The sequence below is a fragment of the Xenopus laevis genome, chromosome 1S (assembly GCF_017654675.1).
Source record: "Xenopus laevis strain J_2021 chromosome 1S, Xenopus_laevis_v10.1, whole genome shotgun sequence".
Classification (NCBI taxonomy): Eukaryota; Metazoa; Chordata; class Amphibia; order Anura; family Pipidae; genus Xenopus; species Xenopus laevis.
In genome coordinates, this window is record NC_054372.1 from 14,789,737 (window position 1) to 14,817,618 (window position 27,882).

The following is a 27,882-nucleotide window of genomic DNA, read 5'->3' on the forward strand; positions in this document are numbered from 1 at the left end:
TCCTTGACTACTTGGTGGTCAGACTGGTGGGCAACTGACCAGCAGGTGTCACTGTTGTCACCAAATTCATTCATGTTAAAGGAAAACTATACCCCCAAAATGAATACTTAAGCAACAGATAGTTTATATCAAATTGAATGACATAGTAAAGAATCTTACCAAACTGGAATATATATTTACATAAATAATGCCCTTTTACATCTCTTGCCTTGAACCACGATTTCGTGACTCTATCTGTGCTGCCTCAGAGATCACCTGACCAGAAATACTACAACACTAACTGTAACAGGAAGAAGTGAGGAAGCAAAAGGCAGAACTCTGTCTGTTAATTGGCTCATGTGACCTTACATGTGGTTTGTATGCGTACACAGTGAATCTTACGATCTCAGGGGGCGGCCCTTATTTTTTAAAATGGCAATTTTCTATTTATGATTACCCAATGGCACATACTACTAAAAAAGTATATTTTTATGATAATGGTTCATTTACATGAAGCAGGGTTTTACACATGAGCTGTTTTACTCAGTATCTTTTATCCATTGTTTGGGGGGGGGTATAGTTTTCCTTTAACAGTTCATGTACTGTATCCCTTAATATATTGGAATAAAAACCGAATAAATAATCAATGTACATGACAAAAGTGCTTATAATAACACCCTCATCAGGTTTACTTATCCTTTAAGGATATAAGCAGTTCTGTGAGACAAGCTTAGTGACTTTAGTGTAATATTTGACACGGATTGCCTTAAACTTTTACAGTAAAGCTATGGACAAAGTTCTTAAGCCCACTATTTGGATCATAGGTGATCTGTTCAGATGGAGAATACAGTCTATTGATACCTATGTGCTGGAGCTTGGAGTAGACACTAGCCCACACAGAAAACATGGGTAACACTCCTCCCCACCTTCTACCCCAAAGTCTGATCATTCAACCTGTTAAAAATGAGTGGATTAGAGCAATTTAAACAATTTGATTAATTTTTGTTGGCAAAAAATAAGGCATTCATCTGTTCAGCTGTTGGTCCAATCAGCTGGATAACCAAAAAGTGTCCAATGTGGTTGACTTAAAAGAAGGGTGTCCTCTAACAGAACTGCCCTCCCGAAATCCCCATTAATGCTTTACATCACTTTATAGCAGCCTTTAAACTCTGAAAACAATCAATAGAGAAGAAGACATACCTTATTATCCCAGTATGACTCTGGAATGGGCATGTGATCAAGTCGTGCCAATGGCATCCTGATTATCTTGTGAGCTTCCGATGTCAAATCAGGGAAATTACGGTTCAGATCAATGTTCTGGGCATTTAGTCTCCCATTGGTCCACCCATTGTACCCTGCTCCCTAAAAGTTTACGGGAAGGACAATGTTATGATGTGATTCAATCACATATAATCTTATCGCCTCTACAAACATGGTGATTAAAGGCAATATACCAAAATCTAGGGGGCAAATTCACTAAGCGCCGAAGCGACTAACGCTAGCGTCAATTCGCTAGCGTTGGGCATTTTTGTTACTTCGCAAATTCACTAATGAACGCTGGCGTAAATTCGCTAGTGTTACTTCGCACCCTTACGCCTGGCGAATTTTCGCTACGGACGTAACTACACAAATTCACTAAAGGGTGCATTGTACTGAACGCTACCTTTTACGCTACACTTCCTTCGCCACCTCAGACCAGGCGAAGCGCAATAGAGTAGATAGGGATTGCTTCAAAAAAAGTTCAAATTTTTTCTAAGTCCCAAAAAACGCTGGCGTTTTTTCTATATTATGGGTGATAGGCTGGAAAAGATCGAAAAAATTTTTGGGGCTCCCCTCCTTCCCCCCTACATTTCCTAACTCATGGCAACTTAACTATACAGTGCGCACATGTGTAGGGCAAAAAAAAAATTTATTTGATTGTACGTATTCCTCCATTGAAATTTGAATTTGGCGCCGTATGCAAATTAACCATCGCTAGCGTAACTTTGCTTCGCTTAGCGAATCAACGCTAGCGCAACTTTGCAACCCTACGCTACCCCTGAGCGCAACTTCGGATTTTAGTGAATTTGCGGAGCGCTGGCGAAACTACGCCTGGCGAAGTGTGGCGAAGTGCGGCGCAGTTGCGCCTGGCGCAACTACGAATCTTAGTGAATTTGCCCCCGAGTGGATTCACTATGTAGGATTAGATACTTTCTGCCTATATCAGTTGGGGTCAGTTAAAAATATCCAACAATGGAGTAGTCCCAATTCCCCCTCTTGGCTATGTGCCCAGTGCAGTTGAACCACATAATATTCCTAACCATCAGTATCTGTATAAGGGCTAAATTATTGTCTTAACTCATTAACACAACATAATGTATCCATGATAATTTTTGCACTTGCATTGGGCATCATTTCCTATTACTGTTTGAAAACAATCCTTTTTCTTAGAATTCTTTTTCTTAGAATTTACCAGGAAAGTGGAATTGTATACAGGTATGTACATCACTTAAGCTCAGAGCATTCCATTATCCATATAAAAAGCAAGGTGTGTATGCGCAAGCTGAATAATTGCTGTGCGGTCCTTTCCAAGGACTTTCCCTTCTCGTTGTGCAGATTCCTAGTTATAGAACATTTCGCCTCACCTCTTCTGCCGCATGCTCGTAGCCATCTGGATTCATCGACGGTAGAAGGTGAATTCGAGTCGTATTGATCAGCGTCTGGATCCGTGAGTTTCCGAGAAGATATTCGGAGCACAAGAACTGCGCCAGGTAGATCAGCAATTCTCTGCCCGCCACTTCGTTCCCATGCATGTTGCCGATATACCTGAACTCAGGCGTCACTAAGAATAAATAACCAATAAAAACTCAACAGATGCTGGAAATAATTGCTCATTGAAGCATTAGGGCCAACCACACACACATGCAACGTTCTCTGCTGGAACATCTGAGATTGTGGAGAAACGTCCTCTGTGCCGGCCGACATAGTCATATATGGAACCCGCCAGTTATCGTCTGTGATAGGTGACTTTAGCTCCAAAAAACCCCTTGTAAATGCAAGTTTAATGCTTGTCACAACTGGTGATTCCATTAATGTGAATGACAAGCATCATATAAAGGTTTTGAGCATTTTCCCATCAACAGAATACAGCAGGGGAGAAACATTATAGGGTTTGAACAGGAAAACAAGGTGCACAATTGTAAATTTTGCTCACTGCCTTTTTGCCTTAATGAATTGCCCACCCCCATGAATACAACACAACCTCCATTCAGCAGCACTCGGGGGGGTGCAAGGCATGTTAGTACTCCACCGTATCATTAAAAAGCATATGGTAGGAGGCAGTGGTGGACACAGGACCTAACAGGACCCTGAGACTCTGCAATTTGGAATAGAGCAGCCAGACCCTCTGTTTTAAATGACCCCTTACAAAGTGTATTTAGTCTTATACAATATTTACTGCTAGAGTTGGAGATTAACAACAGCCGAAGAGCGAAAGGTTGGACAATCCAGTCTATTCAGTAAAAATATAATTCTCCTGTTTCAGAAGGACCTTTGGGTTTTTGTAGATAACAAGTTGTCTAATTCTGGGCAGTGTCATTCTGTGGCTACTAAAGCAAATAAAGTTCTGTCTTGTATAAAAAAAGGGCATTAACTCAAGGGATGAAACATAATTATGTCTCTTTATAGGTCCCTGGTGAGGCCTCATCTGGAGTATGGGGACAGTTTTGGACTCCAGTCCTTAAGAGGGATATAAATGAGCTGGAGAGAGTGCAGAGACTAAGTGCAACTAAACTGGTTAGAGGGAGGGAAGACTTAAATTATGAGGGGAGACTGTCAAGGTTGGGGTTGTTTTCTCTGGAAAAAAGACTCTTGAAAGGGGACATTATTATACTTTACAAGTACATTAGAGGACATTATAGACAAATAGCAGGGGACCTTTTTACCCATAAAGTGGATCACCGTACCAGAGGCCTCCCCTTTAGACTAGAAGAAAAGAACTTTCATTTGAAGCAACGTAGGGGGTTCTTCACAGTCAGGACAGTGAGGTTGTGGAATGCACTGCCGGGTGATGTTGTGATGCTGATTCAGTTAATGACTATAAGAGAGACTTGGATGATTTCTTGGACAGACATAATATCAAAGGCTATTGTGATACTAAACTCTATAGTTAGTATAGATATGGGTATATAGAATTTATGTGAAAGGAGGGGTCAGTGTGTATGGTTGCTGGGTTTTTATTTGGAGGGGTTGAACTTGATGGACTTTGTCTTTTTTTCAACCCGATTTAACTATGTAACTATGTAACTATGTAACAATATCATCATGTGCATGAAAGTGGCTGGATGACTGACCTGCCAGGATCACAGCTTTAAAGGGGAGGTTCACCTATAAGTTAACGTTTAGCATGTTACTTAATGGCTAATTCTAAGCAACTTTCAATTGGACTTCATTTTTTCCATTTCAATCATTTTTGAATGATTTGCCTTTTTCTTCTGATTCCTTGCAACTTTCAAACGGGGTTCACTGACCCCATCTAAATAAAACAATGCTCTATAAGGCTACAAATGTATTGTTATTGCTACTTTTCATTACCCATCTTTCTATTAAGGCCTCTCGTATTCATATTCAAATCTCTTATTTACATCAGTGTATGGTTGCTAGGGTAATTTGGACCCTAGCAACCAAATTACTAAGATTACAAACTGGAGAGCTGCTAAATAAACTAAAAAAACACAAATAATAAAACATGAAACCCAATTGCAAATTGTCTTGAGTCATACTAAAAGTTAATTTAAACTTATTTCAATAGAAATGGCAAAATAACTATAATAATCAGTAAGGTTGTGTGTATGTACTTACAGGCCTACTTACAGTTAGGCCCATAAATATTTGGACAGACAACTTTTTTTTCTAATTTTGGTTCTGTACATTACCACAATGAATTTTAAATGAAACAACTCAGATGCAGTTGAACTGCAGACTTTCAGCTTTAATTCAGTGGGTTGAACAAAAAGATTGCATAAAAATCAGAGGAACTAAAGCCATTTTTTTTAACACAATCACTTCATTTCAGGGGCTCTCCAGTTCAACTGCATCTGATTTTTTTTTATTTAAAATTCATTGTGGTAATGTACAGAACCAAAATTAGAAAAAAAAGTTGTCTGTCCAAATATGTATGGGCCTAACTGTATAAAACAGTAAAGAGGGAATTCTACACAAAGAAAAAACTATGACGAGAACACCAAAACCACATTTTCGTTGACATTTTGTGCGTGATCGTTTTTGGAGCATATTGTAGAGAATGTTCCCATCAGTGTTTAGAATGTCTGAATTGCTTGAGGGCTTTGCTCCTATACCCCCGGCCTCTGACCTATTGCCGTGACATGGCCCTTCCATCAGGAATTGTTGTGAGCTGCAAAGAGAGAAGGAAGGCACAGAAGGTTCTTACCTGCCGACTGAGCTCTTTCCTAAGCTGTTACACTAACGACGTATCAGAAATAAACACAGATATTACTCAAGCTCATGATTTGACAATATAAAGAGAACACTGGAATGCTAAGGGCAGTAATAATCACAACTGAACAGTAAGAAAATAAAAGGAGCCGAGACTATGCACTGTGTTATGTGATATATACAGGTATAGGATCCCTTATCCGGAAACCCGATATCCAGAAAGCTCCGAATTACGGAATGACTGTCTCCCATAGACTCTAGATTTTATCCAATTTTTTAAAAATGATTTCCTTTTTCTGTGTAATAATAAAACAGTATCTTGTATTTGATCCCAACTAAGATATAATTAATCCTTATTGGAAGCAAAACCAGCCTATTGGGTTTATTTAATGTTTAAATTAACTTCTAGTAGACTTAAGGTATGAAGACCCAAATTACGAAAAGATCCGTTATCCGGAAAACCCCAGGGTCCGAGCATTCTGGATAACAGGTCCCATACCTGTAATATCATTACCTTTATAATCAGCATGGAAGGCATGTCTGTGCCCTATACTGCCTGGTTGTTTGACCCAATAAATTCAAGTTTTCACTTTTTTTGCAACAAAGAGGTGGCGCAGTGGTCTTTTATTCCTGTATGTCTATGCAAACCCCTGGCAAGGGTTTCCGGACTTGTTTGCACCCAACCTACAAGCACACATAATATTCTCTATTTTGTGCCCGATACTTTAGGCGCAACTGACACAAGGCGCTGGAGGAACCCTGACACTATCACCTCCCATCCTGCGTCAATTGGGGCAGCAGCAGCATCTAATTCAAAATGGAAGGCAGGAATGACTGAAGAGTGCGGAGCACAACTATACGGTTACGTGCATTTTGATGGACGTACGTTTAATGAAAGTCATTTTAAAGGATATGTAAATGTAAAATTGATGAGCAATTCTAAGCACTTGTAATTTACATTCATTATTTATTTTCTTTTAATTCAAAGATATTAAAGGGATCCTGTCATCGGAAAACATGTTTTTTTCAAAACGCAGATAGCAGCTCTCTAACACAAGATAACAGCTGCCTGGTAGATCTAAGAACAGCACTCAATAGTAAAATCCAGGTCCCACTGCGACACATTCAGTTACATTGAGTAGGAAAAACAACAGCCTGCCAGAAAGCAGTTCCATCCTAAAGTGCTGGCTCTTTCTGAAAGCACATGACCAGGCAAAATAACCTGAGATGCACCTACACACCAATATTCCAACTAGAAAATACACTTGCTGGTTCAGGAATAACATTTTATACGGTGGAATTAATTATTTGCAGAGTAAAAAGTGTCATTTATAAATAAAAACGACACCATAAAAATCCCTTTAAGCTGCTCCATAGTTCCATCAAGAACTTCTGCGTTTGCAAGAGGTATAAAAATAAAGTCTGGCTTTGGTACTGACTCCTTTTTTAAATCATAATACAGAAGAAAGTTGACACTTACTTGCTTTATGTTGACCAGGGTTAGCTGAAAACTCAATCACAAGAAGCTCCTTCCCTTCGTAGCTGCGCCCAAGGCTGTAGGTTTTTGAGACCTGAGAGCACTTCGCTGCCGTCTTCTTCAAAACGCGGACCATCTCCGAGTAGCTGTGGTGAACGAACTGAATGAAAGTGCTGGGAGTTTCAGGAAGGAGGTCCTCGGAAGTTATTTCTATATTGGCTGAAAAAAGAAAAAGGTATTTGATCAAAGAAATGGCAACAATTCGGTTGGCTATTTATGCTGCTAAAATACATATTTTATTAAATGAATTTAACCAAGTGTAAAGCAGGAGTTAGAGAAAGGGGACCCTGGGAAAGCCCTAAAACCTGGTGCCCAATCTCTTGTTGTTAGGAGTTGCAGGTCAGCAACAAATGGAGGCTTATATGTTAGACCTCAGTCATAAAATATTCAACAACAGTAGCACAATACATGTCATCCTTGTACTTTTTATCTACAGTTTTCTCCTCTGAAGAGGCAAATGCCTATCCTAAAACCTGCCCTTTGCTTGGGACTTGAGATAGTTTTATAGACAGGGCAGCCTTTTCCTTGCCATACAGTAAAAACCCTCGGCTGATCTTTTCAGGGGATAAATGGCCTTTCCTTGACATTTGAATTTAAAAAAGAGGATCTACCTTTAGAGGAAAAGATTTTTTATTTACAGTAAGAGTTGTAAATCTGATAATGATTGTAAAGTTATTTGTAAATGAAATTGCAACTAAAAGCAGACTGATTGTATGCCATTGGCTTTGCAGGGCTTTAAGGTGGTCCCGGGCGTGCTAAACTTCCTGGATTAGCCAGGCCCCACTTGCGTCGCCGAAATCCACTGAAGTCCGCCGGAGTTTCCTAAAAAGCTTCCGAAAAAAGCGAACTCCGAAGAGCCGAAAGCCGCGGAAAGAGCCGAAATCCTCCGATTGGACCCGAAAGCCACGAAAAGAGCCGAAAGCCTCCAGTTAGACCAGAAGAAGAGGAGAATGAAGAAGATCTTTAAAGGTAAGTTCCGCTGAACACCAATGGTCTTTTTTTTAAACCCTGGCCACCGCTGGAGTCTTTTTTAACTTTTATGGCCACCAATGTTTTTAAAAAAGCTTTTATGGAAGACCCTGGCCACAAAATTGTTTTAACTTGTAGGGGGGCCTGATCACCAATGTTTTTTTAAAACTTTTATGGGGGCCCTGGCGCCAATGTTTTTTTTTTAATTTATGGGGGGGCTGATCCTCAATGATTTTTTTTTTAACTTGTAGGGGGGCCTGATCACCAATGGGTTTTTTTTTTAAAAAAAAACATTACTTTTAGGGGGCCCTGACCACCAATTATTTTTTTTTAACTTGTAGGGGAGCCTGACCGCCAATGTTTTTTTAAAGCTTTTATGGGGGGCCCTGGTGCCAATGGGTTTTTTTTTGTCATTTATAGGGGGGCCCTGACCACCAATGATTTTTTTTTTTTTAACTTATATGTGTTTACCGTTTTTAGTGCTGGTGTCTGTGTTGCTTTTTACTGTGGCGTGGGCGGGATCTAGGGGTAGGGCTTGGAGGGGACCCAGAAAATGTTGTTGTATACACGGCCCTGTGATTTCTGAATGCGGCCCTGTCAGCAAACACTCCTCCAGCCAAAACTTCATTTCCCACAATGCCTTGCTTCACTTCTGGTATTATCCTGTTAATTACAGAACAGGCAAGGCATTGTGGGAACTGGAGTCTTGACTGCAGGAGAGCTGACTACCGATTCAGTAGTTGCAATAGTCTGGGAAACAAGAGCTTCTCATTGAAATTCCATGAACACATACAGTAACATTAAAATCTTTGAGAATGTGTAAGGAATGTAGATCGGAAAGGCACAATTATATTTTCTTTCATTGTTTGGTTTTACTTTATAGAATTTGAAAGAAAATATACAGGCATTACAATCTCTTCTGAATAGCATTGGAATAATGAGGGTTCTCTTTGTATCAGACAAATTGTGATACTGACAAAGCTCTGGAGGATTCTCAGCACAGGGGCCTCTGGCTAATAACTGACAGGTTATAACAAGATGCAGGAAAGATTTCTCAGTAATTGTCTCAGTACATGTTCAGGCCGTTGCCTCTTGCTGGAAATATTATCTTTTATACCCTGTTCTTAGCGTCCAGATGTTCTAAGGCTGAGGGCTAAAAGGACCTCCCTAAAGCTGACACTTTAGACATTTTAGGCTTATGTTTGTTAGAAACTGACACAAATAGAAGGAAGCCTTTACATACAGGTATGGGATCTATTATCCAGAATGCTCGGTACCTTGGGGTTTCTAGATCAGGGATCTTTCCATAATTTGGATCAGAGTACATTGCCTACTAAAAATGAATTTTAAAACATTATGGGGCATATTTATCAAGAGTCGAATTTAGAGTTTATCGGAGTTATAAAAACTCCCGTAAACTCAAAACTGAAAAAAAAACCAGACCAATCTAAATTTATTAAAAAATTTTTACATTCGGGTGAATAGGATCGACCTGCAAACTCAAATTGAATTTGAATCTTATTCGATTCGAGTTTTTTCACCAAAAAACAAAGAAAAAAATATTTTTCATTTAAAAAAATTACATTTTCAAAAGTCCACCAAACGACTCCAAATTGTAGGATTGTAGGAGGTCCCACATAGGCTAAAACACCAATTTGGCAGGTTTTAAATGGCGAATAGTCGAATTCGAATTCTTAAAGGGATAGTACATGATAAATTTTAAATAAATTTTGTAAATTCAAATCAAATTTGGACTATTCCCTAGTTGAATTACACTAAAATAAAGTCGAAATTATGAATTTAAAAATTTAATAATTCGACCCTTGATAAATCTGCTCCTTAGGGTTTTTTATCTAATTCTAATTAAGGTCTAATTTCACATTTATGTGAATTTTTTTTTACTCTAATAAATTAGAATGTACTCACAACTCAAATGGTAGGTTTTTTATGAAAAAACACGAACGTCAAATTCCAATCAAGTTTTCCTCTGAAAAAAACTCTATCAGGTAGGCAATTAACATATTCAAATAGTTCAACCGAACCTCTGCCATTGACTTCTAAATGAACTCAGCAGGTGGCGAATATTCGAATTATAACTGTTTCCATGGTCGAGTGTGATAAATCTCCCATTCGAGTTTACATTTGAGTTGGTGCTGTGTCTCCAATAATTATCAGTTATATTTTAGTTGGGATCACATACAAGTTACTGTTTTATTTATACAGAGAAAAAGGAAATCAATTTTAAACTCAATTCAAATCATTTTCATAACTATACCAGCATCAGAGTTCCTTTCCACTGCCAAAACATTTGGGAGTATAGTTTTGAGACAGGGACAAGCAAACTCATTCATACAGAACTAAATTCAGACAAAATACAACAATTCTCAATTAGTGTTCAGTTTTTCCTGTGCTACTTCTTGCCTAAGTCTAAACAAATTTTGGACTTATTGGGGCAAATTCACTAAAGGGCAAATCTTTGCTTGCGAAGGCATCACCATACTTTGCACAACTTCGTCAGGCACAAATTCGCTACCACTACACGAATTCATTAAAATGCGAAGTTGCGTCTCGGCTGATGAATGCTAAAATAGTTTCACTAGCGTTAATTCATCAGCGCAAGCATTTCATAGCGAACTTTCACTATCACTCACTTCTGCCTAGTGAAACTTCATTAACACACTTACACTTAGGTCAATTTGAATAGGACGGGTACATATAGGTCATATATATGTCTTTATTAGAGATGTTGGTGCAAATGCTTGAAGTGGCCACTTATAATTAAAGGAGAAGTAAAGGTTAAAACTAAGTAAGCTTTATCAGAAAGGTCCACCTAAATATACCAGTAAACCCTCAAAGTAATGCTGCTCTGAGTCCACACCACATTTCTTTCCTTCTATTGTGTACTCATGGGCTTCTGTATCAGACTTGATGCATGAGCATGCTCAGTTTGCTCCTCTTTCCCCCCTCCCTTCTCTGCTGTAATCTGAGCCCAGAGCTATGAGTGAGCAGGGAGAGACTCAGGCAGGAAGTGATGTCACACCAAGCTAATATGGCAGCTGCTGTCCTAAACAAACAGAGAGCTTCTATGTATGGTAAAACATTCTACAGAAGAAATATAGCATTCTAGCTTGCACTATTGCAGCTAATCCATTGGCAATAAAATGTAAAAATGTCCAAGGAAGCAAAATAACGACAAAAGAGATCCTCTACTGTGCTAGGATGGATGCACCGAATCCAGGATTCGGTTCCGGATTCGGCCTTTTTTGAGCAGGATTCGGATTCTTTCTGCCCGGCTGAACCGAATCCGAATCCTAATTTGCATATGCAAATTAGGGAAGGGGAGGGAAATTGCATGACTTTTTGTCACAAAACAAGGAAGTAAAAAATATTTTCCCCTTCCCACCCCTAATTTGCATATGCAAATGAGGATTCGGTTCGGTATTCGGGGGTTCGGCCGAATCCAAAATGTTGGATTCGTTGCATCCCTATGCGCTAGACATGAGCCCACCCTACAACAAATGTAGAATGCCTCTCAAATGGTTAAAAAACAACTTTTAAAGACAATCCCACTTTAAAATATGAAAAAAAACACCAGCATTTTTTCTTTTGTATAACTTTCCTGCATACAGGATATGATGTCACTGACATATGATTGAGGAGGAAGCAGCTCCATTTAATAAGTTCACCAGGTCTAAGCTGGCAAAGAAAACTCTGGCGAAAGAGGTAACGTAATGGAAAATTTGCACTTTAGTGAATTTGCGTAGTAACGAAAGTTCACCTGAGCGAAAATTCGCCTTGGTGAAAGGGCATAAAACTTTGCTAGCGACGGTCTCTTTCACTAGCGAATTGTCCTCTACGCCTGTTTGGTGATGTCCCTGCGGATGGGAATTCTGGGGAATTTTCGCTAGCGACGGCCACTTTAGTAAATCTGCCCCATTGTGTCTAATTGCATCCAATGACAACCAACTAATACTCAAAGTGAAATATATTGTATGTGTTTATAAATACCTCTCAGTTTCTCCAGTGGGTCATGGCACTCCTCTTCCCCTCCCACAAAGAAACGATCACAGTCCAGAAAGTACGGCCAAGCCATGTCGATTGCATTGAAAGCAGGCAGGCAATTCTTCTTCAGCGTCTCGCACACCCTGCGACATGGCTTCACCATCTTGTTCTTCTCGCAGCGCGGTGCAAGGACGGCGCAACCCACAATGCGCAGGTCAGGATTGCATTCCCCTTGCAGCAAGTTGTGGATGACACTTAGTAGAATGTACTCCGCGCTGAATTCTATCTCGCCTCTTGACTGCTGATCTAGAGCATTTGGAAACATGGTTTTGGAATAGGGCAAGTCATTGCAGTAGCCCAGTATGTTGTCCACGCATGTTCCTGGAAACAGAAAATACATATGGAAAGTGAAATTTAACTGCAATATGGTGAAATGATAAGGGTGTGAGGTTTCTCCGAGTAATTGCAAATTAGCCCTATGTTCATAAATCAGCCTGTGTAATGTACAGTATATGGTCCTGAGCCAGTGTATAGGGCCACAGTGTAATCATCTGGGACTCCTCTATCTATTCTTTCTATGAAATGGAGCCATAATCACCTATGGTACAGCATATCAACAAGATAAAGGTTCTTCAGGATCATATGCAGTTTGTTTGCTTGCTGTTGTCTACTTGACCTGGGGCAAAGGTTGCATCTCTTATTGCATTTATCCCTGCCATTATTACCTGGCTTAAAGGAGAAGGAAAGGCTACAACTAAGTGAGCTTTATCAGAAAGGTCTATATAAATACACCAGTAAACCCTCAAAGTAATGCTGCTCTGAGTCCTCTGTCAAAAGAAATACAGCATTTCTTTCCTTCTATTGTGTACTCATGGGCTTCTGTATCAGACTTCCTTCTCCAGGGCTTGGGCTTGAGCATGCTCAGTTTGCTCCTCTCCCCTTCCCTCCTCCCGTCCCTGCTGTAATCTGAGCCCAGAGTTATGAGAAAGCAGGGAGAAACTCAGACAGGAAGTGATGTTACACAAAGCTAATATGGCAGCTACTATCCTAAACAGAGACAGTGTGGGACATTCACTAAGATTCGTTGTTGCGCCAGCGTCCGCTTTGCCGCACTTCGTCAGGCGTATTTATTTTTGCCAGCGTTACGCAAATTCACTAAAATCCGAAGTTGCGCTTAGGGGTAGTGTAAGGTTGCGAAGTTGCGCTAGTGTTCATTCGCCAAGCAAAGCAAGGTTACGCTAGTTTATGCTTAATTTGCTTAATTATGCTTAATTTGCATACGGCGCCAAATTGAAGTTACAATGGAGGTATATGTAGCAGCACTACACAAGCCTGGGAAACTTTCAAAACAGCAAATAAAATGTTTATTTTGCCCTACACATGTGCCCACTGTATAGTTAAGGTGCCATGAGTTAGGAAATGTAGGGGGGAAGGAGGGTAGCCCCAAAAAAATTTTCGATCTTTTTCAGCCTATCACCCATAAAAAATGAAAAAACGCCAGCGTTTTTTGGGACTTAGAAAAATTTTTAACATTTTTTTTGAAGCAATCCCTATCTACTCTATTGCACTTCGCCTGGTCTGAGGTGGCGAAGGAAGTAAAAGGTAGCATTCAGAATAATTTGCGCATCAGTGAATTTGCGTAGTTACGTCCGTTGCGCAAATTCGCCAGGCGTAAGGGTGCGAAGTAACACTAGCGAATTTACGCCAGCGTCCGTTAGTGAATAGGCGAATTAACGAAAATGCACTACGCTGGCGCATTCACGATAGCGTTAGGCGCTTAGTCATTTAGTGAATTTGCCCCAGTGTCTAGAGCTGTTTACTCCAGTATGGAAAAGCACTCTACAGAATAAAAATGAGGTTCTAGCTTGTACTATTGTGGCTAATCTATTGGCAATAAACTGCTTTGGTAGCTTTCCTTCTCCTATAAGGACCATTTTAGGAGCCTTGCCTTTTCTCTGACTTTTCTGCTTTTCAATAACTTTTCAATGAGCATCCCAAAATGTCATCCTTTTTCTGATCCCTTTCCTATTGAACATCTATCTACCTCACATCTTTTCCTGACATTTGCTTACATTGTTCGCTTACCCTGAAATCTTTTCATAAAAACTCTAAATCCCTCTTCCCTCTTTCCCCAAATATGACTCTGCCAGAAGTCTCTTAAACTGTCTGAATTATTTTGCACTTAGAAGCATTAAATTTGAATACCAATCCACTAGTGTTGCTGAATCATTCTTTGCACCCCCGGAATGTTTACCCTTGGTACAGAATGCACCCAGACTTGCTTTCCTACTCATTTGCGGTGTCACTGATAATTGCAATTAAATAAATACACCGCAATTTACTTGGCACCGTCACGTGCCATTCTGGGCCAAATTGAGCTGATCCAATTGTTTGGCCCAATGGATTATACCATATTGGGCACTTATTCAGGTCCATTGGGAAAAGACAGAATCAGTTGCACAACATGACCCCTGTCTGATGATATCTGGTTGCTTTTCAGCCACATATCTATCAGGGAGGGCCCATACATGGCAGGTAAGCTGTCAACTTGGTATGAAGGGGACATATTGGCAGTTTAAATTTACCCCTATATGGCAATTTTACATGGTTATGTGTCAATTCTGCTGAAGGCAATTTGCAGTAAGTCAAAGCCAGCCTTGAGTATCAAGCCCTCCCCATATTGTGAAACATGGAGGCACCCATATGTAAATAATGTGCATAAAACCACCACACAGATACTGACCAGCATTTAGTTTTATGGACTAAAATTATTTAGGTATAAACATAGATTGGGTAAAAATATTAAATGCAGACACTGCACATGCCAGTCCTTTAAGCACACAGGTAGATCCCCTTTAAACGCCCATTTAAAGGAGAAGGAAAGGTTAAAACTAAGTAAGCTTTATCAGAAAGGTCTATATAAATACACCAGTAAACCCTCAAAGTAATGCTGCTCTGAGTCCTCTGTCAAAAGAAACACCACATTTCTTCTATTGTGTACACATGGGCTTCTGTATCAGACTTCCTGTTTTCAGCTTAAACCTCCAGGGCTAGGGCTTGAGCATGCTCAGTTTGCTTCTCTCTCTCTCCCTCCTCCCTTCCCCCTCATCCCCTCTCTCCTGTAATCTGAGCTCAGAGATATGAGTGAGCAGGGAGAGACTCAGGCAGGAAATGATGTCATAGCAAGCTAATATGGCAGCTGCTGTCCTAAACAAACAGAGACAGTGTCTAGAGCTTTTTACTCAAGTAAGGAAAAGCATTCTAAAGAATAAAAATGGCATGTTTTTGCACTGCTGTGGCTAATCAATTGACAATAAAATCCTTCTCCTTTAAAGGCACTAGTCCTAGCAACCAAAGAGCAGTTTTGATCCCACCCTGAAATAAAAAAACAAGAGAAGAGGCCAACTGCAAATTTTCTTATATTAGCTCCATCATCTGTATACTACAAGTTTATTTCAAGGAGAACTTCCCCTTTAAATTGTGCAGTGGTGGACTAAAATATAAATAAATCTATAGGCACAGTCCCTCCTGGGTCCACAGCTTTAGTTACACATTGGATGAAATCAAGAAGAATACTTTGATGTGATTGTCATTCAACTGCCTTGGGTCTTGTAACCTATTTGACTGTAAGCGGAGCAATAAGTTTATACAGCGGAGCTCCCATCTACTAATCATGGCTGACTCCCCGGTGTGTAGTTACAACTGATTTTTTACATAATGGTATTAGTGCTTAGTGGGATGATGACTGACATGAGGGATAGGATATAAATGGCAGCGGACAGACAAGTACCCTTGTAGCGGCCGAGTCAATGGAAATCGAATTTGACAAACAGAAAAGAAATTGAGTGAATCGAGCTAGGGAGCTCAATACATGATAAGATGAAAGAGTGAAAAACTGAAACTCAAGCTGCCTTTGCTTGAATCATTGGGGGCATTGGGACCCATGTACGACAGCTAGAGGGGCTGGCAAGTCTATATAACCTCTATTATAGGCTCAAACTCCTAACTGTCACTCTAAACTGTCACCTCCAACGCAGAATACTTGACATTACCCTTCTGCGCACACAATACTTGATTTTTCCACTAGATACAAGCCTTTCGGATACCAAGAGATAAACCCAGGAGGGTCTCCATGGAAACATTTATTAGATTTTTATTAAAAGCTAAGAACTCAGTAAAGGACAAGTGGATTTCTAAAAATTGAGCTTTTTAACAATGCACAGAATAGAATTGTGCTAAAACAGACCCGACAAGGGATCTGGGATTCTGCTTTTGGCTGGAAAATTACAAGGAACTCATCATTGTATAGAAACAATCTTATATATCATTTATACGTATTTAGAATCAATTAGTGAGGGCAATGCTATTATAACAGCTAATTAGATATAAAAATGCACTATATACATGAATAAAGAAAAGGCTATACTTGGGAACAAGTTAGAGGCAATTGCAGAACTACTTCCCTATAGATTTAGGCAATTTAAGCAACATGGATGATACAGCAAAGTTTTGGCACAAATAAGGGCTAAAGACTATGGGCTGCGGAGTATGTTTCCCCAGCTGCTTTGTTACCTTCGGTGGGGAAGCAGAACAAATCGGCACTGGGTGGATAGTGGGTGGAGTCTGGGCAGAGTGGGTGGAGTCTGGGTGGGGAGTGGGCAGTGGGAAGTGGGAGGGATCGGAGTGCGCTGGGCCCCTCTGAAGATTTTTTTGCAGGGGGGCCTAACACACTCTAGTTATGCCACTGTCTAGAGGAAAGGAAGTATGAAGATAGAAAGTCCACAGGAATCATGAAAAATTTGAAAAATAGACAGAAAAATAGAAGAAGTTTCAACAGAAAAATGTAAAAAAAATAAAAGAAAAAACATTGGTCCTTCAATAAAATGTGAACCCTCAAAATAAAAAAAAAATAAAATGTATTTTTAGGAATCATTTTTACTTCAAGCTGACACTACGAAGGCACCACCTGCTGGTCATTTTGGCTGACAGGTTATGGTCAGCTGAAAATTAAATTCCTGAGAAAAGAAGCATCTTGTGATGTTGCTCTGCTTAGTGAAGTTAGTGAGTGGAAAATTATGCTTCTATGGTCAGTTCTTAGCAGAGCAACATAATTGCTCTGCTAACCACCAATAAAGCACCAATATATTCCACAGTGCTATAACATAACAAGACATTTTTTTTGTCAGGAAATTTATTTTCAGCCGACAGCAGGCAGCCAGTCAAAATAGCCAGCTGGTAGTGCTTTTGTATTAAATCTATTAAAAACTGCTAATATCCTGAAAACTAGAAAAAAATCCCTGAAAAGTACAAAAATGTTTGAAAGAGCATTCTGTACAGGTATGGGACTTGTTATCTAGAATGCTCGGGCCCGGGGGGTTCCGGATAATGGATCTTTCCATAATTTAGATCTTTATACCTTAAGTCTACTAGAAAATCATGTAAACATTAAATAAACCCAACAGGCTGATTTTGCTTCCAATAAGGATTAATTATATCTTAGTTTGGATCAAGTACAAGGTAATGTTTTATTATTACAGAGAAAAAGGACATCACTTTTATAAATGTAGATTATTTGGATAAAATGGAGTCTATTGGAGACGGTCTTTCTGTAATTTGGAGCTTTCTGGATAAGAGGTTTCTGGATGACCGGTCCCATACCTGTATTTTTATTAAAGCAAAGCAAAATAGATGTATAATAGATATTACAGATAACAATAAAGCAATGTCCTTGTATTATTAGCAAATCAAGAAATAAATCACAGGAAATGGTCAACAATAACAACCAGCAAGGATATTAGCTCACCAATAATAACCTGTAATTTTTATTGGTTTTAACAAAAATAAAAAGAAAAAAGAAAAGAAAAATTACAAGGTACATGTATAAACATTGGATACAATGTACAAATGTTTATAATAGCTGCAAATTTAAGCAACAACAGGGGTGGAACACATAAGTGGATTGGGCCCCTTGCACCCAGTGAAGAAGAAAAGCAAATATGAAGAGGAGAAGAAATGAAGACCCTCTTGAATGAAGAAATGGCTGGATGAGGGAGACCCTTAGTTACTAGTGTATTAAAGGAAGGTAATAATGGTGCCTGCTTTGTACATGGGATGAATATTGTATGAGAGTATGTGGGTATATATATACACTGTATATACTGTAGGTGCTAATAGTGAGAAAAAATTAAGAAAAATACCTCTTTCTTCTGCCGTCGGCATACACCTCCCTGCAGGAAAAAGAAAAAAGGACAGTGAATTCACAAATAAATGATATAAAACTGCATTTCAGATATTCTTTTGTATATTTTAATAAAAACTCTTTGCAAATATGCAGTTGCAAAGCCCCATGCGGACAGAGAGCACTGTGGGAACCCCGGGGGGCTGTTTCCTTTGCAGTTACCCCTCTGCTTTACCACATTAAGCCGGGGTCAGACAGGAGACGATGGTGGTTCCCACTGAAGTTAAAGGGGAAATATGCCCTTCTTTTTATCATGAGCTCATTCAGTTGGGCTTGTGCAGAAATGGTGCCTCTATCTGAACTTACATACCGTAAATATATGAAGGGACCCTAAGAATGTGACTGTTCCTTTACATATTCAGCCCTTTTAGTTGGGATACTTAAGGTGCTCCTTGAAAAACCCTGGATAGTTATTGAGCTACGTGATTCAAGAATGACTATATACAGGAGTTAAATAAAAAAGTTAATATGTTTGATAAAATCCCTGGGCTCCGATTACTGGCGTCGACTGATGGAGATTTCAACTGGTTGGTCCTTTAGGGCAGGGACACACGCTGCTATTTCGGGAGATTAGTCACCCAACGACAAATCGCTTATTTTTCGGGTGACTAATCTCTCCGAACTGTCTTCCCACCAGCGATATACATTCTAGCCGACGGGAAGGCAGTTCGGGAAGATTAGTCGCCCGAATAATAGGCAATTTGTCGCCGGGCAGCTAAATCTCCCCGAATCTCCATGTGTGTCTCTGCCCTTATTCATAAAGAGAATATTAATCCAAGCGAGTGTGAAAAGCCTAAGGCATAAATCCCAACAGTTTAGAAAATAGAAGGTGGGACAAAAACTTTTGCAGTGTGCAGCGCAGTGAAAATTTTTGACCACGCCCATTTATGGTGACACCCCTTAATTACCGTGTCCAATTTACATCTTAAATTGTAACAAATCACAGAATCGCATGCTCAACCGATGCCACGACCGGTCAGGTTGCCTAGGGTGTCTGGCCCGGCTCTAGTAACCCGGCTGGGTTCCACAACAAAGGTTTTGTTTTGATCCTCCCCACCTCTTTTTCCAGTTTTTAATCTTTTTGCGAAGATTTCGCGCCAGCGTGACGTCACTTCTGGTCGAATGTAACATAATTTCCGTGCGTGTCCACTGGATTTGAAGGTTAGTTGGTCTATTGCAGGTTGGGTAGCGGAAACATTCGGGACAATTTGCGGGTTGCGGATACAGATACTGGTTTCAAAAAATGGACCCGCGCAAGACTCTAATCTGAGTTTCTTCCAAAATCCCCCCAAACCCCTACGGTGTTAATAATTCCTTAAATTAAACTGTAACTAAAGGTCAGCAAAGCTTCAACATACTTTATAAACTTTGCGCAGGGCAGATAGGATCACACAGTGAATATATTTGCCCTGCACATGGTTCCATTTATAAAGCTGAATAAGAGGGTGCAAACAGAATTGCGATTTTTTTTTTCACACTGCGAATGTCTATAAGAGCTTTTTAAATATGGCAAAAGTTGCAAATTGCGAAAATTATGTGCACGCTCTGCGTTTGAATTATGCCACAACTTTGGTGGCGGAGAAAATATTTGCAAAACAGTTTTGCAAATTGCGAATTTAAGTTACCGTCAATGCTATTATCGCGCACAACAACCTCGCACTGTGGAGGGACTTACGCAAACACCTGTCTCATTTGCGAAAATGTATTCTCAACGCAAATTCACAAAAACCAGAAAGACGGGCCGGCCGTGCAATATTTTAGCGTTCAGGAAAAAACGTGGGCAATACAACCATTTGCGAATAAATATGCGCTGCGCAAACTTTACAAATGACCCCCGGTATGTTTTGTGCTTCTGTACCAGCCCAAGGCAACCACAGCCCTTTAGCAGTAAAGATCTGTGTCTCCAAAGATGCCCCAGTAGCTCCCCATCTTCTTTTCTGCTGATTCACTGCACATGCTCTGTGCTGCTGTCACTTACTGATCTTAGAGACCCACTTGCATTATACTGTATATATGGAATAGAAAAGTCATGATGCAAAACGACGTAATTAATTCAGACTTACAATTACATGGCGGCATAGAACACTGAATTTATTAATAATCAGCCCTGTAGCATCTGCTTCTGTTTGTCAATTTCTGAGAAAGTGTTGGTGGCTAAGCTTAGCGTCACAACAGCAGCCCAGAGTCTAATGAGCATGTGCAGTGCCACTGACACTCAAAAGCAGATCTAAGAAGATCCAAGATGGGGAGCTCCTGTAGATAAGTTTAAAGGCCTGGATCATTACTAATTTAGGGTTGCTGAATCTCTTGGCTGGTACTGTAGGATTACCATATATATCAGGCATATTCTTTGTTAACCTTTATCTCCTCAAAAAGGGGAACTATACCCCTGAATAATGTAGGTCTCTATGAAAACCTATGGACCCAGCACTACAAATGGAGCCTTGCTAAAAGCAATAGCACATGTTTTGCTTCATTGCCGACAATTAAATTGGGCGCAACTCTCTCTCACAGCTGCAATGGAGCTGGAATTATGGGTAAAACATGGCTAACTGCAGTGTCAGACCGGGGCTCACAAGGGCTGCAGCTTCAGGTCCCCCCCCAATTCCCCCAGGGTCCCCTGTCCCAACCATAACCCGTAACAGGGGGCCCCTGCCCTAACCGCAACCCCCCTATGCCCTACCCTCCCCCTTCCTCTTCTTGTGGCGGACAGGAGAGCAGAAGGCAGTGCAGCACAAGTCATGTCTGGGTCAGGCCCATCGGGTTGTTCCTATGGATGCACCGAATCCAGGATTCGGCTAAATCCTTGTGCCTGGCTGAACCGAATCCTTTAAATCATGTGACTTTTTGTCACAAAATAAAGATGTAAAAATTTTTTAGCTTTCTTTTTCCCTCCCCCTCGCTGATTTGAATATGCAATTAGGATTCAGATTCGGTTCGGTATTCGGTCGAATCTTTCACTAAGGTTCGGCCGAATACAAAATAGTGGATTCAATGCATCCCTAGTTGTTTCCCAGTGTCCCAGTCTGATTCTGACTAATCATACGTTATATACTTGCTGGGAAATAATAATCACCCGAGTCTATTTTAGTAAAAACGGGCAGGAGATGTGAGACTGGAAATGTATTAGAAAGCAAGCGCTCCTTGGCCACTGAACTAGGCAATGGATCTAAAAACTAGGTGACTTTATAGAATAAAATGGATGAAACAAAGTACATATACAGAGCAGAGTTAAACCACAAAGCTGCTTTTAGTGGAAAAATAAAGGAAACGTGAATTACATCTCATACTGAGCTGTAGTGAGACAAAAACATGCCTATTTGAAAAAATTGGAGTCACCTTTTTGTGGTTGGGGAGGAATTGTATTTGCTGGTAGTCACGTGACTGTAATTTTTTTTTTTTTAAATTCTGGCAGAAACACAGGAGCCCCATTTTGGTTTATAGCAGTGATTCCAGCAGGGGAGGAGGAATTATTAGTGTTCGGGGAGGCTGCTAATAAAAGGCTTTGCATTGGAGAACATATGAGGATATATGAACATACAGTAGCTGGTCCCTTTATGGGGAAGCACAGTCCCAGCCATAATGTCAGCTGTATCAGAATGCTTGTGTTGAGATGTTTGCTTGGGGAGGGGGCACACCCAAACCCCTTAAAATGCATTATGTCTCCAATGCTTAAAGGAACAATAACACCAAAAAATCTAAGTCTTTTAAAGTAATGCAAATATGAGGTACTGTTGTGCTGCACTGGTAAAACTGGTGTGTTTGCTTCACAAACTCTACTATAGTTTATATAAACAAGCTGCTGTGTAGCCATGGGGGCAGCCATTCAAGCACAGGATACACAGTAGATAACAGATAAGTACTACTATAGTTTATATAAACAAGCTGCTGTGTAGCCATGAGGGCAGCCATTCAAGCACAGGATACACAGTAGATAACAGATAAGTACTACTATTGTTTATATAAACAAGCTGCTGTGTAGCCATGGGGACAGCCATTCAAGCACAGGATACACAGTAGATAACAGATAAGTACTACTATTGTTTATATAAACAAGCTGCTGTGTAGCCATGGGGGCAGCCATTCAAGCACAGGATACACAGTAGATAACAGATAAGTACTACTATAGTTTATATAAACAAGCTGCTGTGTAGCCATGAGGGCAGCCATTCAAGCACAGGATACACAGTAGATAACAGATAAGTACTACTATAGTTTATATAAACAAGCTGCTGTGTAGCCATGAGGGCAGCCATTCAAGCACAGGATACACAGTAGATAACAGATAAGTACTACTATAGTTTATATAAACAAGCTGCTGTGTAGCCATGAGGGCAGCCATTCAAGCACAGGATACATAGTAGATAACAGATAAGTACTACTATTGTTTATATAAACAAGCTGCTGTGTAGCCATGGGGGCAGCCATTCAAGCACAGGATACACAGTAGATAACAGATAAGTACTACTATAGTTTATATAAACAAGCTGCTGCGTAGCCATGGGGGCAGCCATTCAAGCACAGGATACACAGTAGATAACAGATAAGTACTACTATAGTTTATATAAACAAGCTTCTGTGTAGCCATGGGGGGGCAGCCATTCAAGCACAGGATACACAGTAGATAACAGATAAGTACTACTATAGTTTATATAAACAAGCTGCTGTGTAGCCATGGGGGCAGCCATTCAAGCACAGGATACACAGTAGATAACGGATAAGTACTACTATAGTTTATATAAACAAGCTGCTGTGTAGCCATGGGGCAGCCATTCAAGCACAGGATACACAGTAGATAACAGATAAGTACTACGATAGTTTATATAAACAAGCTGCTGTGTAGCCATGGGGGCAGCCATGTTTTGTTATTGTGGAACTATTCCACCTGCTTCATAGTGCCTCTGTTTGTGGATTTTGTGCCTTTTAGAAATAGCAAATGTATTGTTAGCTTTTATGTCTACATTCCCATGTATTGTTGCTTGCTTTGTGTGGCTTCTGAGTGAGAAAGTATGGGAGTTTTTTTTTTTGTTTTTTCCTGAACGGATTTTATTGAGTTTTTTTTAATGATAAATAAGGTAAAATCGTGGATGGAAGTTTGGTCTGGCTTTTTTTATTGCTATAATGAGAAAAATTTGGATTTTAGTAAATAACCCCGAAAGTGTTGCTCAGCCTCTACGAATCACTATGGAGACCATCAGCCCCTGTAGAAACTTCTATGCATATTACTTTTCTTACTAATTGTTTGGGGTGTGGCCTATGGAAGAGGGTGGGGCTTAGGTGCATCCTACAGTAACTGAGCAGTAATATAGCTTATTCAGCTTTACAGAAGTCTCTGGCTTCTACACAAGTTCACCGGTCTGTTCCCTCCAGCTCAGTAACAATAGCAAAAAACAAAGTACATACTGGTCTATCAGAGAATCAAAGAATGTCCTGATGGGCAGGGCTGTATTTAGGTCCGATTCCACCCTATTAAACACGACTCTACGTTGCGCACGTCCTGTGTGCTGATGTCATGCGCTGGGCGTGTCACTTCCGCCTTCTTCCTCTGCCCCCCCTACCCCTCACCCTCTCAGCTCCGTCACCAGATTTCCTAAGGAAATCCGAGGCGGAGGGTGGGGAGGGTTTTTTAAAAAAACGAAAAAAATAGGCACCCCCCAAAATCGTGCTGCCCTAGGCACAGGCACTCGGGTGCCTATATATAAATACGGCCCTGTTGGTGGCCCCAGACAGGACTAGTGATGGGCGAATAGATTCGTCTGGCACAAATTTGCTGCAAATTTCCGTGTTTTGTCACCGGCGAATAAATTCGTGAATCTCCCACGAAAGTTCGCCGGTGAAAATTCGCCCGTCAACTTCCGTTTTCACTATTTTTTCGCGAAAACGTTCGAATTGGTGGATTTTTTAATGAAAACATTGCAAGATTTTTTAGTAAAAATGTTCGAATTGCACGATTTTTTCAATTTTTCGTGAGCTTTCCGATTTCGTGATTTTTTGCAAAAACGGGAGAAATTCGCCCATCACTAGATAGGGTCTAATTAGCACCAGCCTAGAACAATCCACCAATATATAGAGGTCCCTAACCTTTTTTTACCCATGAACCACAGCAACCAAAACCAGCAACCAAGCATGAGAAAAGTCCCTGGGATGCCAAATAAGCTCTATAATTGGATGTTTTACAGCCCTATGTGGACTGGCAGCTTACAGGAGTCTCTGTTTGGAAGTACACCTGAATATATACAACCAAGACTTGCCTCTAAGCCAGTCATTTAAAAATAAGCACCTGCTTTAGGGCAAATGAGAGCAACAGCCAAAGGTCTGGATGAACAACATGTTAATAGCGAGCCACTAGTTGGGGATCACTGACATACAGTCTCCGGTCTGGTCTTGGTTTAAAGGGATTGTTTACCTTAAAATTACCTTTTAGTATGATGTAGAGAGGGATATTCTGAGACAATTTGCAATTTGGTTTCATTTTTTAATATTTATGTTTTTTGAATTATTTAGCTTTTTATTCAGCAGCTCTCCAGTTTGCAATTTCAGCCATCTGGTTGCTAGGGGCCAAATTAACCTAGCAACCATGCACTGATCTGAATAAGAGACTGGAATATGAATAGGAGAGGGGCTGAATAGAAAGTCGAGTAATAAAAAGTAGCAATAACAATATGTGTGTAGCCTTACAGAGCATTTGTTTTTAGATGGGGTCAGTGACCCCCATTTGAAAGCTGGAATGATTCAGGAGAAGAAGGCAAATCATTCAAAAACGATAAAAAATAAATAACGAAGTATAATTGAAAAGTTGCTTCGAATTGGCCGTTCTATAACATAATAAAAGTTAACGTGAAGGTGAACCACCCTTTTAAGGACCCCGTCCCCATTACCCCGTCCCCATTAAACAATTACACCCAATCCATTGAAGCAATTAGGTAGTAGTAACTGTATTTGAAAAAAAAAAGAAAAACTCTGAGAACTCAGGAGAACCACCATCAGTTTAGACCAATTTGACATCTTATCTGCCCGTGTATGGGGGCTTCTGGTGGGTCTTTCCGATCGATATCTGGCCACGATATCAATCAGGAAGGTTTGATTTTTACCCGACCGACCCGTCGGAGCCCCTTCGCGCATAGTAATTCGATCGTTCGACCATATGGACGAACGTTCAGATTACCCCCGACAGGCCCGGACTGGCAATCTGTGGGTTCTGGCAAATGCCAGAGGGGCTGCTATAAGGTCCCATAGAAAGTCAGTATTTAGTGGGCTGGTGGAGGCTGTTTGGGCCTCTGTATGGGCTGATTGGGCCTCTGTGTACCTGAAATGGCAGGGCCTATTTTAATTCTCAGTCCAGACCTGACCCCGGATATAACCATGCCGTTAGTGGCATAACGATTCTTTGAGTCTGTGGCCAGCTTTATAATGGGGCCAGGACAGACTAAGTTTATGGTCAAGCTTTTGCCCAAGCCTTTATTTATTTTAGGGGTGCACCAAATCCAGGATTCGGTTCTGGATTTTGACCAGGACTCAGCCTTTTTCAGCAGGATTCAGTCCAATTCTTCTGCCCGTCTGAACCGAATCCGGAACCCTAATTTGCATATGCAAATTAGGGGCAGGGAGGGAAATCTCGTGACTTTTTGTCACAAAACAAGGAAGTAAAAAATGTTTTCCCCCTTAATTTGCATATGCAAATTAGGATTCGCATTTAGTTCGGTATTTGTACGCAAAGGATTCAGGGGTTCGGCCGAATCCAAAAATAGTGGATTGGATGCATCCCTAATTTATTAGCCTGGGTGGGCAACAGAATGAGCCTCTGGGAGAGACTTCATAGATAACTAAAGTTGACCATAGACGCAAAGATCCTATCGTATGAATCAAGGATTTGTACGATTTTCGGACCGTGTGTGGAGAGTCCTGACATTTTTCGTCTGGCGGAGATCAGTCACTTGGTCGATTGGACAGGTTTGATTTTGTCCCGACCGATCCCGCCGGAGCACATTGCGCTCTCATCGTAATTTGATCGTTCTGAGCGTTCAGATTACCCCCGATATAGCCATGCCCGTTAGTGGAATATCGGGGAAAGATCCGCTCGGTTGGCGATGTCGCCGAACGAGCGGATCTTTTCGTCTATGGCCACCATAAGGAGCGGGGGACCCCATTATTTGTACAAGTGTGAATATATATAGATAGTAAGTAATAAACTATGCAGATGTGTGAGAAGTGGGAGCAGTGTGACTTTTAGCACTTACCCTCCTGGGTAATATCCCTCCCCCACCCAACTCCTTCCTCCCAACTTCATATAAAGAGAATATAATTATACACGTATAAAAGGTACTGCTATGGTATCTGTTATCCAGATGCAGAAACTTCTGCATTACAAGAAGACAGCATTCCCTCTCCCCCATCATCCCATTGATGAAATAATTACATTTTTTATAAATTATTTTATTTTTTCTCTGTAATAATAAAACAGTCGCTTGTACTAGATCCCAACTAAAATATAATTATTGGACGCAAAACCTATTGGGTTTAATTTATGTTTAAATGAGTTTCTAGTAGACTTAATGAATGAAGAATCCCTTATCCGGGAAGCCCCAGGTCGGAGCAGGTCCCACAGCAGTGACAAAGGAAGTAGTTGTTAGTACAGTAGATATGAGATATAAGTACATGCTGGAGCTTACCCAGTGCCCGGTCCCCAGGGTGACAGTTGGGGGAGCAGTGGACGTGCCAGCAGCAGGCAGCGAGCAGCAGCAGCAGGAGAGCAGTTGGCATTGTTTGGAGCTGGAAGAAGAGACTGATGTGGCAGCCCGGGCTCCGCACAAAGCGCACGAGTAGTCGCTCCAGGCAGCGGTCAGATCGCTCACGTGTTGCCACAAACTCGTCCCTCGGCTCAGGTTACAGCGCGCCGCCTGGGAAAGGCTCCGGATGCCTCGCGCGTCTCCCGCTGGGACAAGACGCTTCCACCTCCCACAGACACACGGGCTCGTTACTCGCAGGAATTTATGGGCATTTCGGGCTGTTTCATGTGCCCAGAGCTGGGCCTGAGAGAAGCAACTTTTATTGGGGAGAGAAGGGACATTCTTTGCCTTACAGATCTGCCCCCCGTCCTGTGTGTTGCTCAAGAGCTATTTACTGACTCCCCCTAATCACACCCTGCCCGGCTGCACCGCAACTAATCCCTATCATTTACTCTGTTTGTGTATCCCCTGCACTGCTGCGACTACTGCCACTGCAACTACTGTTGCTGCCACTGCTGATACTACTGATGCTGCTGCGACCACTGCTACTACTGCTGCTGAAACTACTGCTGCTGGCCTGCTGCTGCCACTGCAACTGCTGCTACTGCTCCCACTACTGCTGCAACTACTGCTACTACTACTGCCACTGCTGCAACTATTGCTACTACTGCTGCTGAAACTACTGCTGCTGCTGCCACTGTGACCACTGCTGCAAATACTGCTGCTGCTGCTGCTACTGCTGCGACTACTGCTGCCACTGCTGCTGAAACTACTGCTGCTGCTACTACTGCTCCTGCCACTGCGACTACTGCTGCAAATACTGCTGTTGCTGCTACTACTGCGACTAATGTTGCCACTGCTGTGACTACTGCTACTACTGCTGCTGCCACTGCTGATACTGCTGCGACCACTGCTGCAACTACTGCTGCTACTACTGCTGCGCTGCGACTACTGCAGCTGCTACTGCAACTACTGCTACTACTGCTGCCGCCACTGCT

General features: G+C 41.1%; 1 protein-coding gene across 1 annotated transcript in view; it reads right to left on the reverse strand.

The window, feature by feature from the left end:
* cpz.S (carboxypeptidase Z S homeolog) overlaps positions 1 to 27,304 on the reverse strand; it is a 49,119-nt gene extending 21,815 nt beyond the window's left edge. The window contains exons 1-6 of the mRNA XM_018243025.2: positions 26,828 to 27,304; positions 18,118 to 18,147; positions 11,927 to 12,301; positions 6,893 to 7,108; positions 2,604 to 2,800; positions 1,180 to 1,341 (exon numbers count right to left, since the gene is read on the reverse strand). Of these exons, the coding sequence (XP_018098514.1) occupies positions 1,180 to 1,341; positions 2,604 to 2,800; positions 6,893 to 7,108; positions 11,927 to 12,301; positions 18,118 to 18,147; positions 26,828 to 26,918 (1,071 nt within the window). The 5' untranslated portion in view covers positions 26,919 to 27,304. The remainder of the gene's footprint in view (positions 1 to 1,179; positions 1,342 to 2,603; positions 2,801 to 6,892; positions 7,109 to 11,926; positions 12,302 to 18,117; positions 18,148 to 26,827) is intronic.
* Between the last annotated feature and the right edge of the window lie 578 nt (positions 27,305 to 27,882).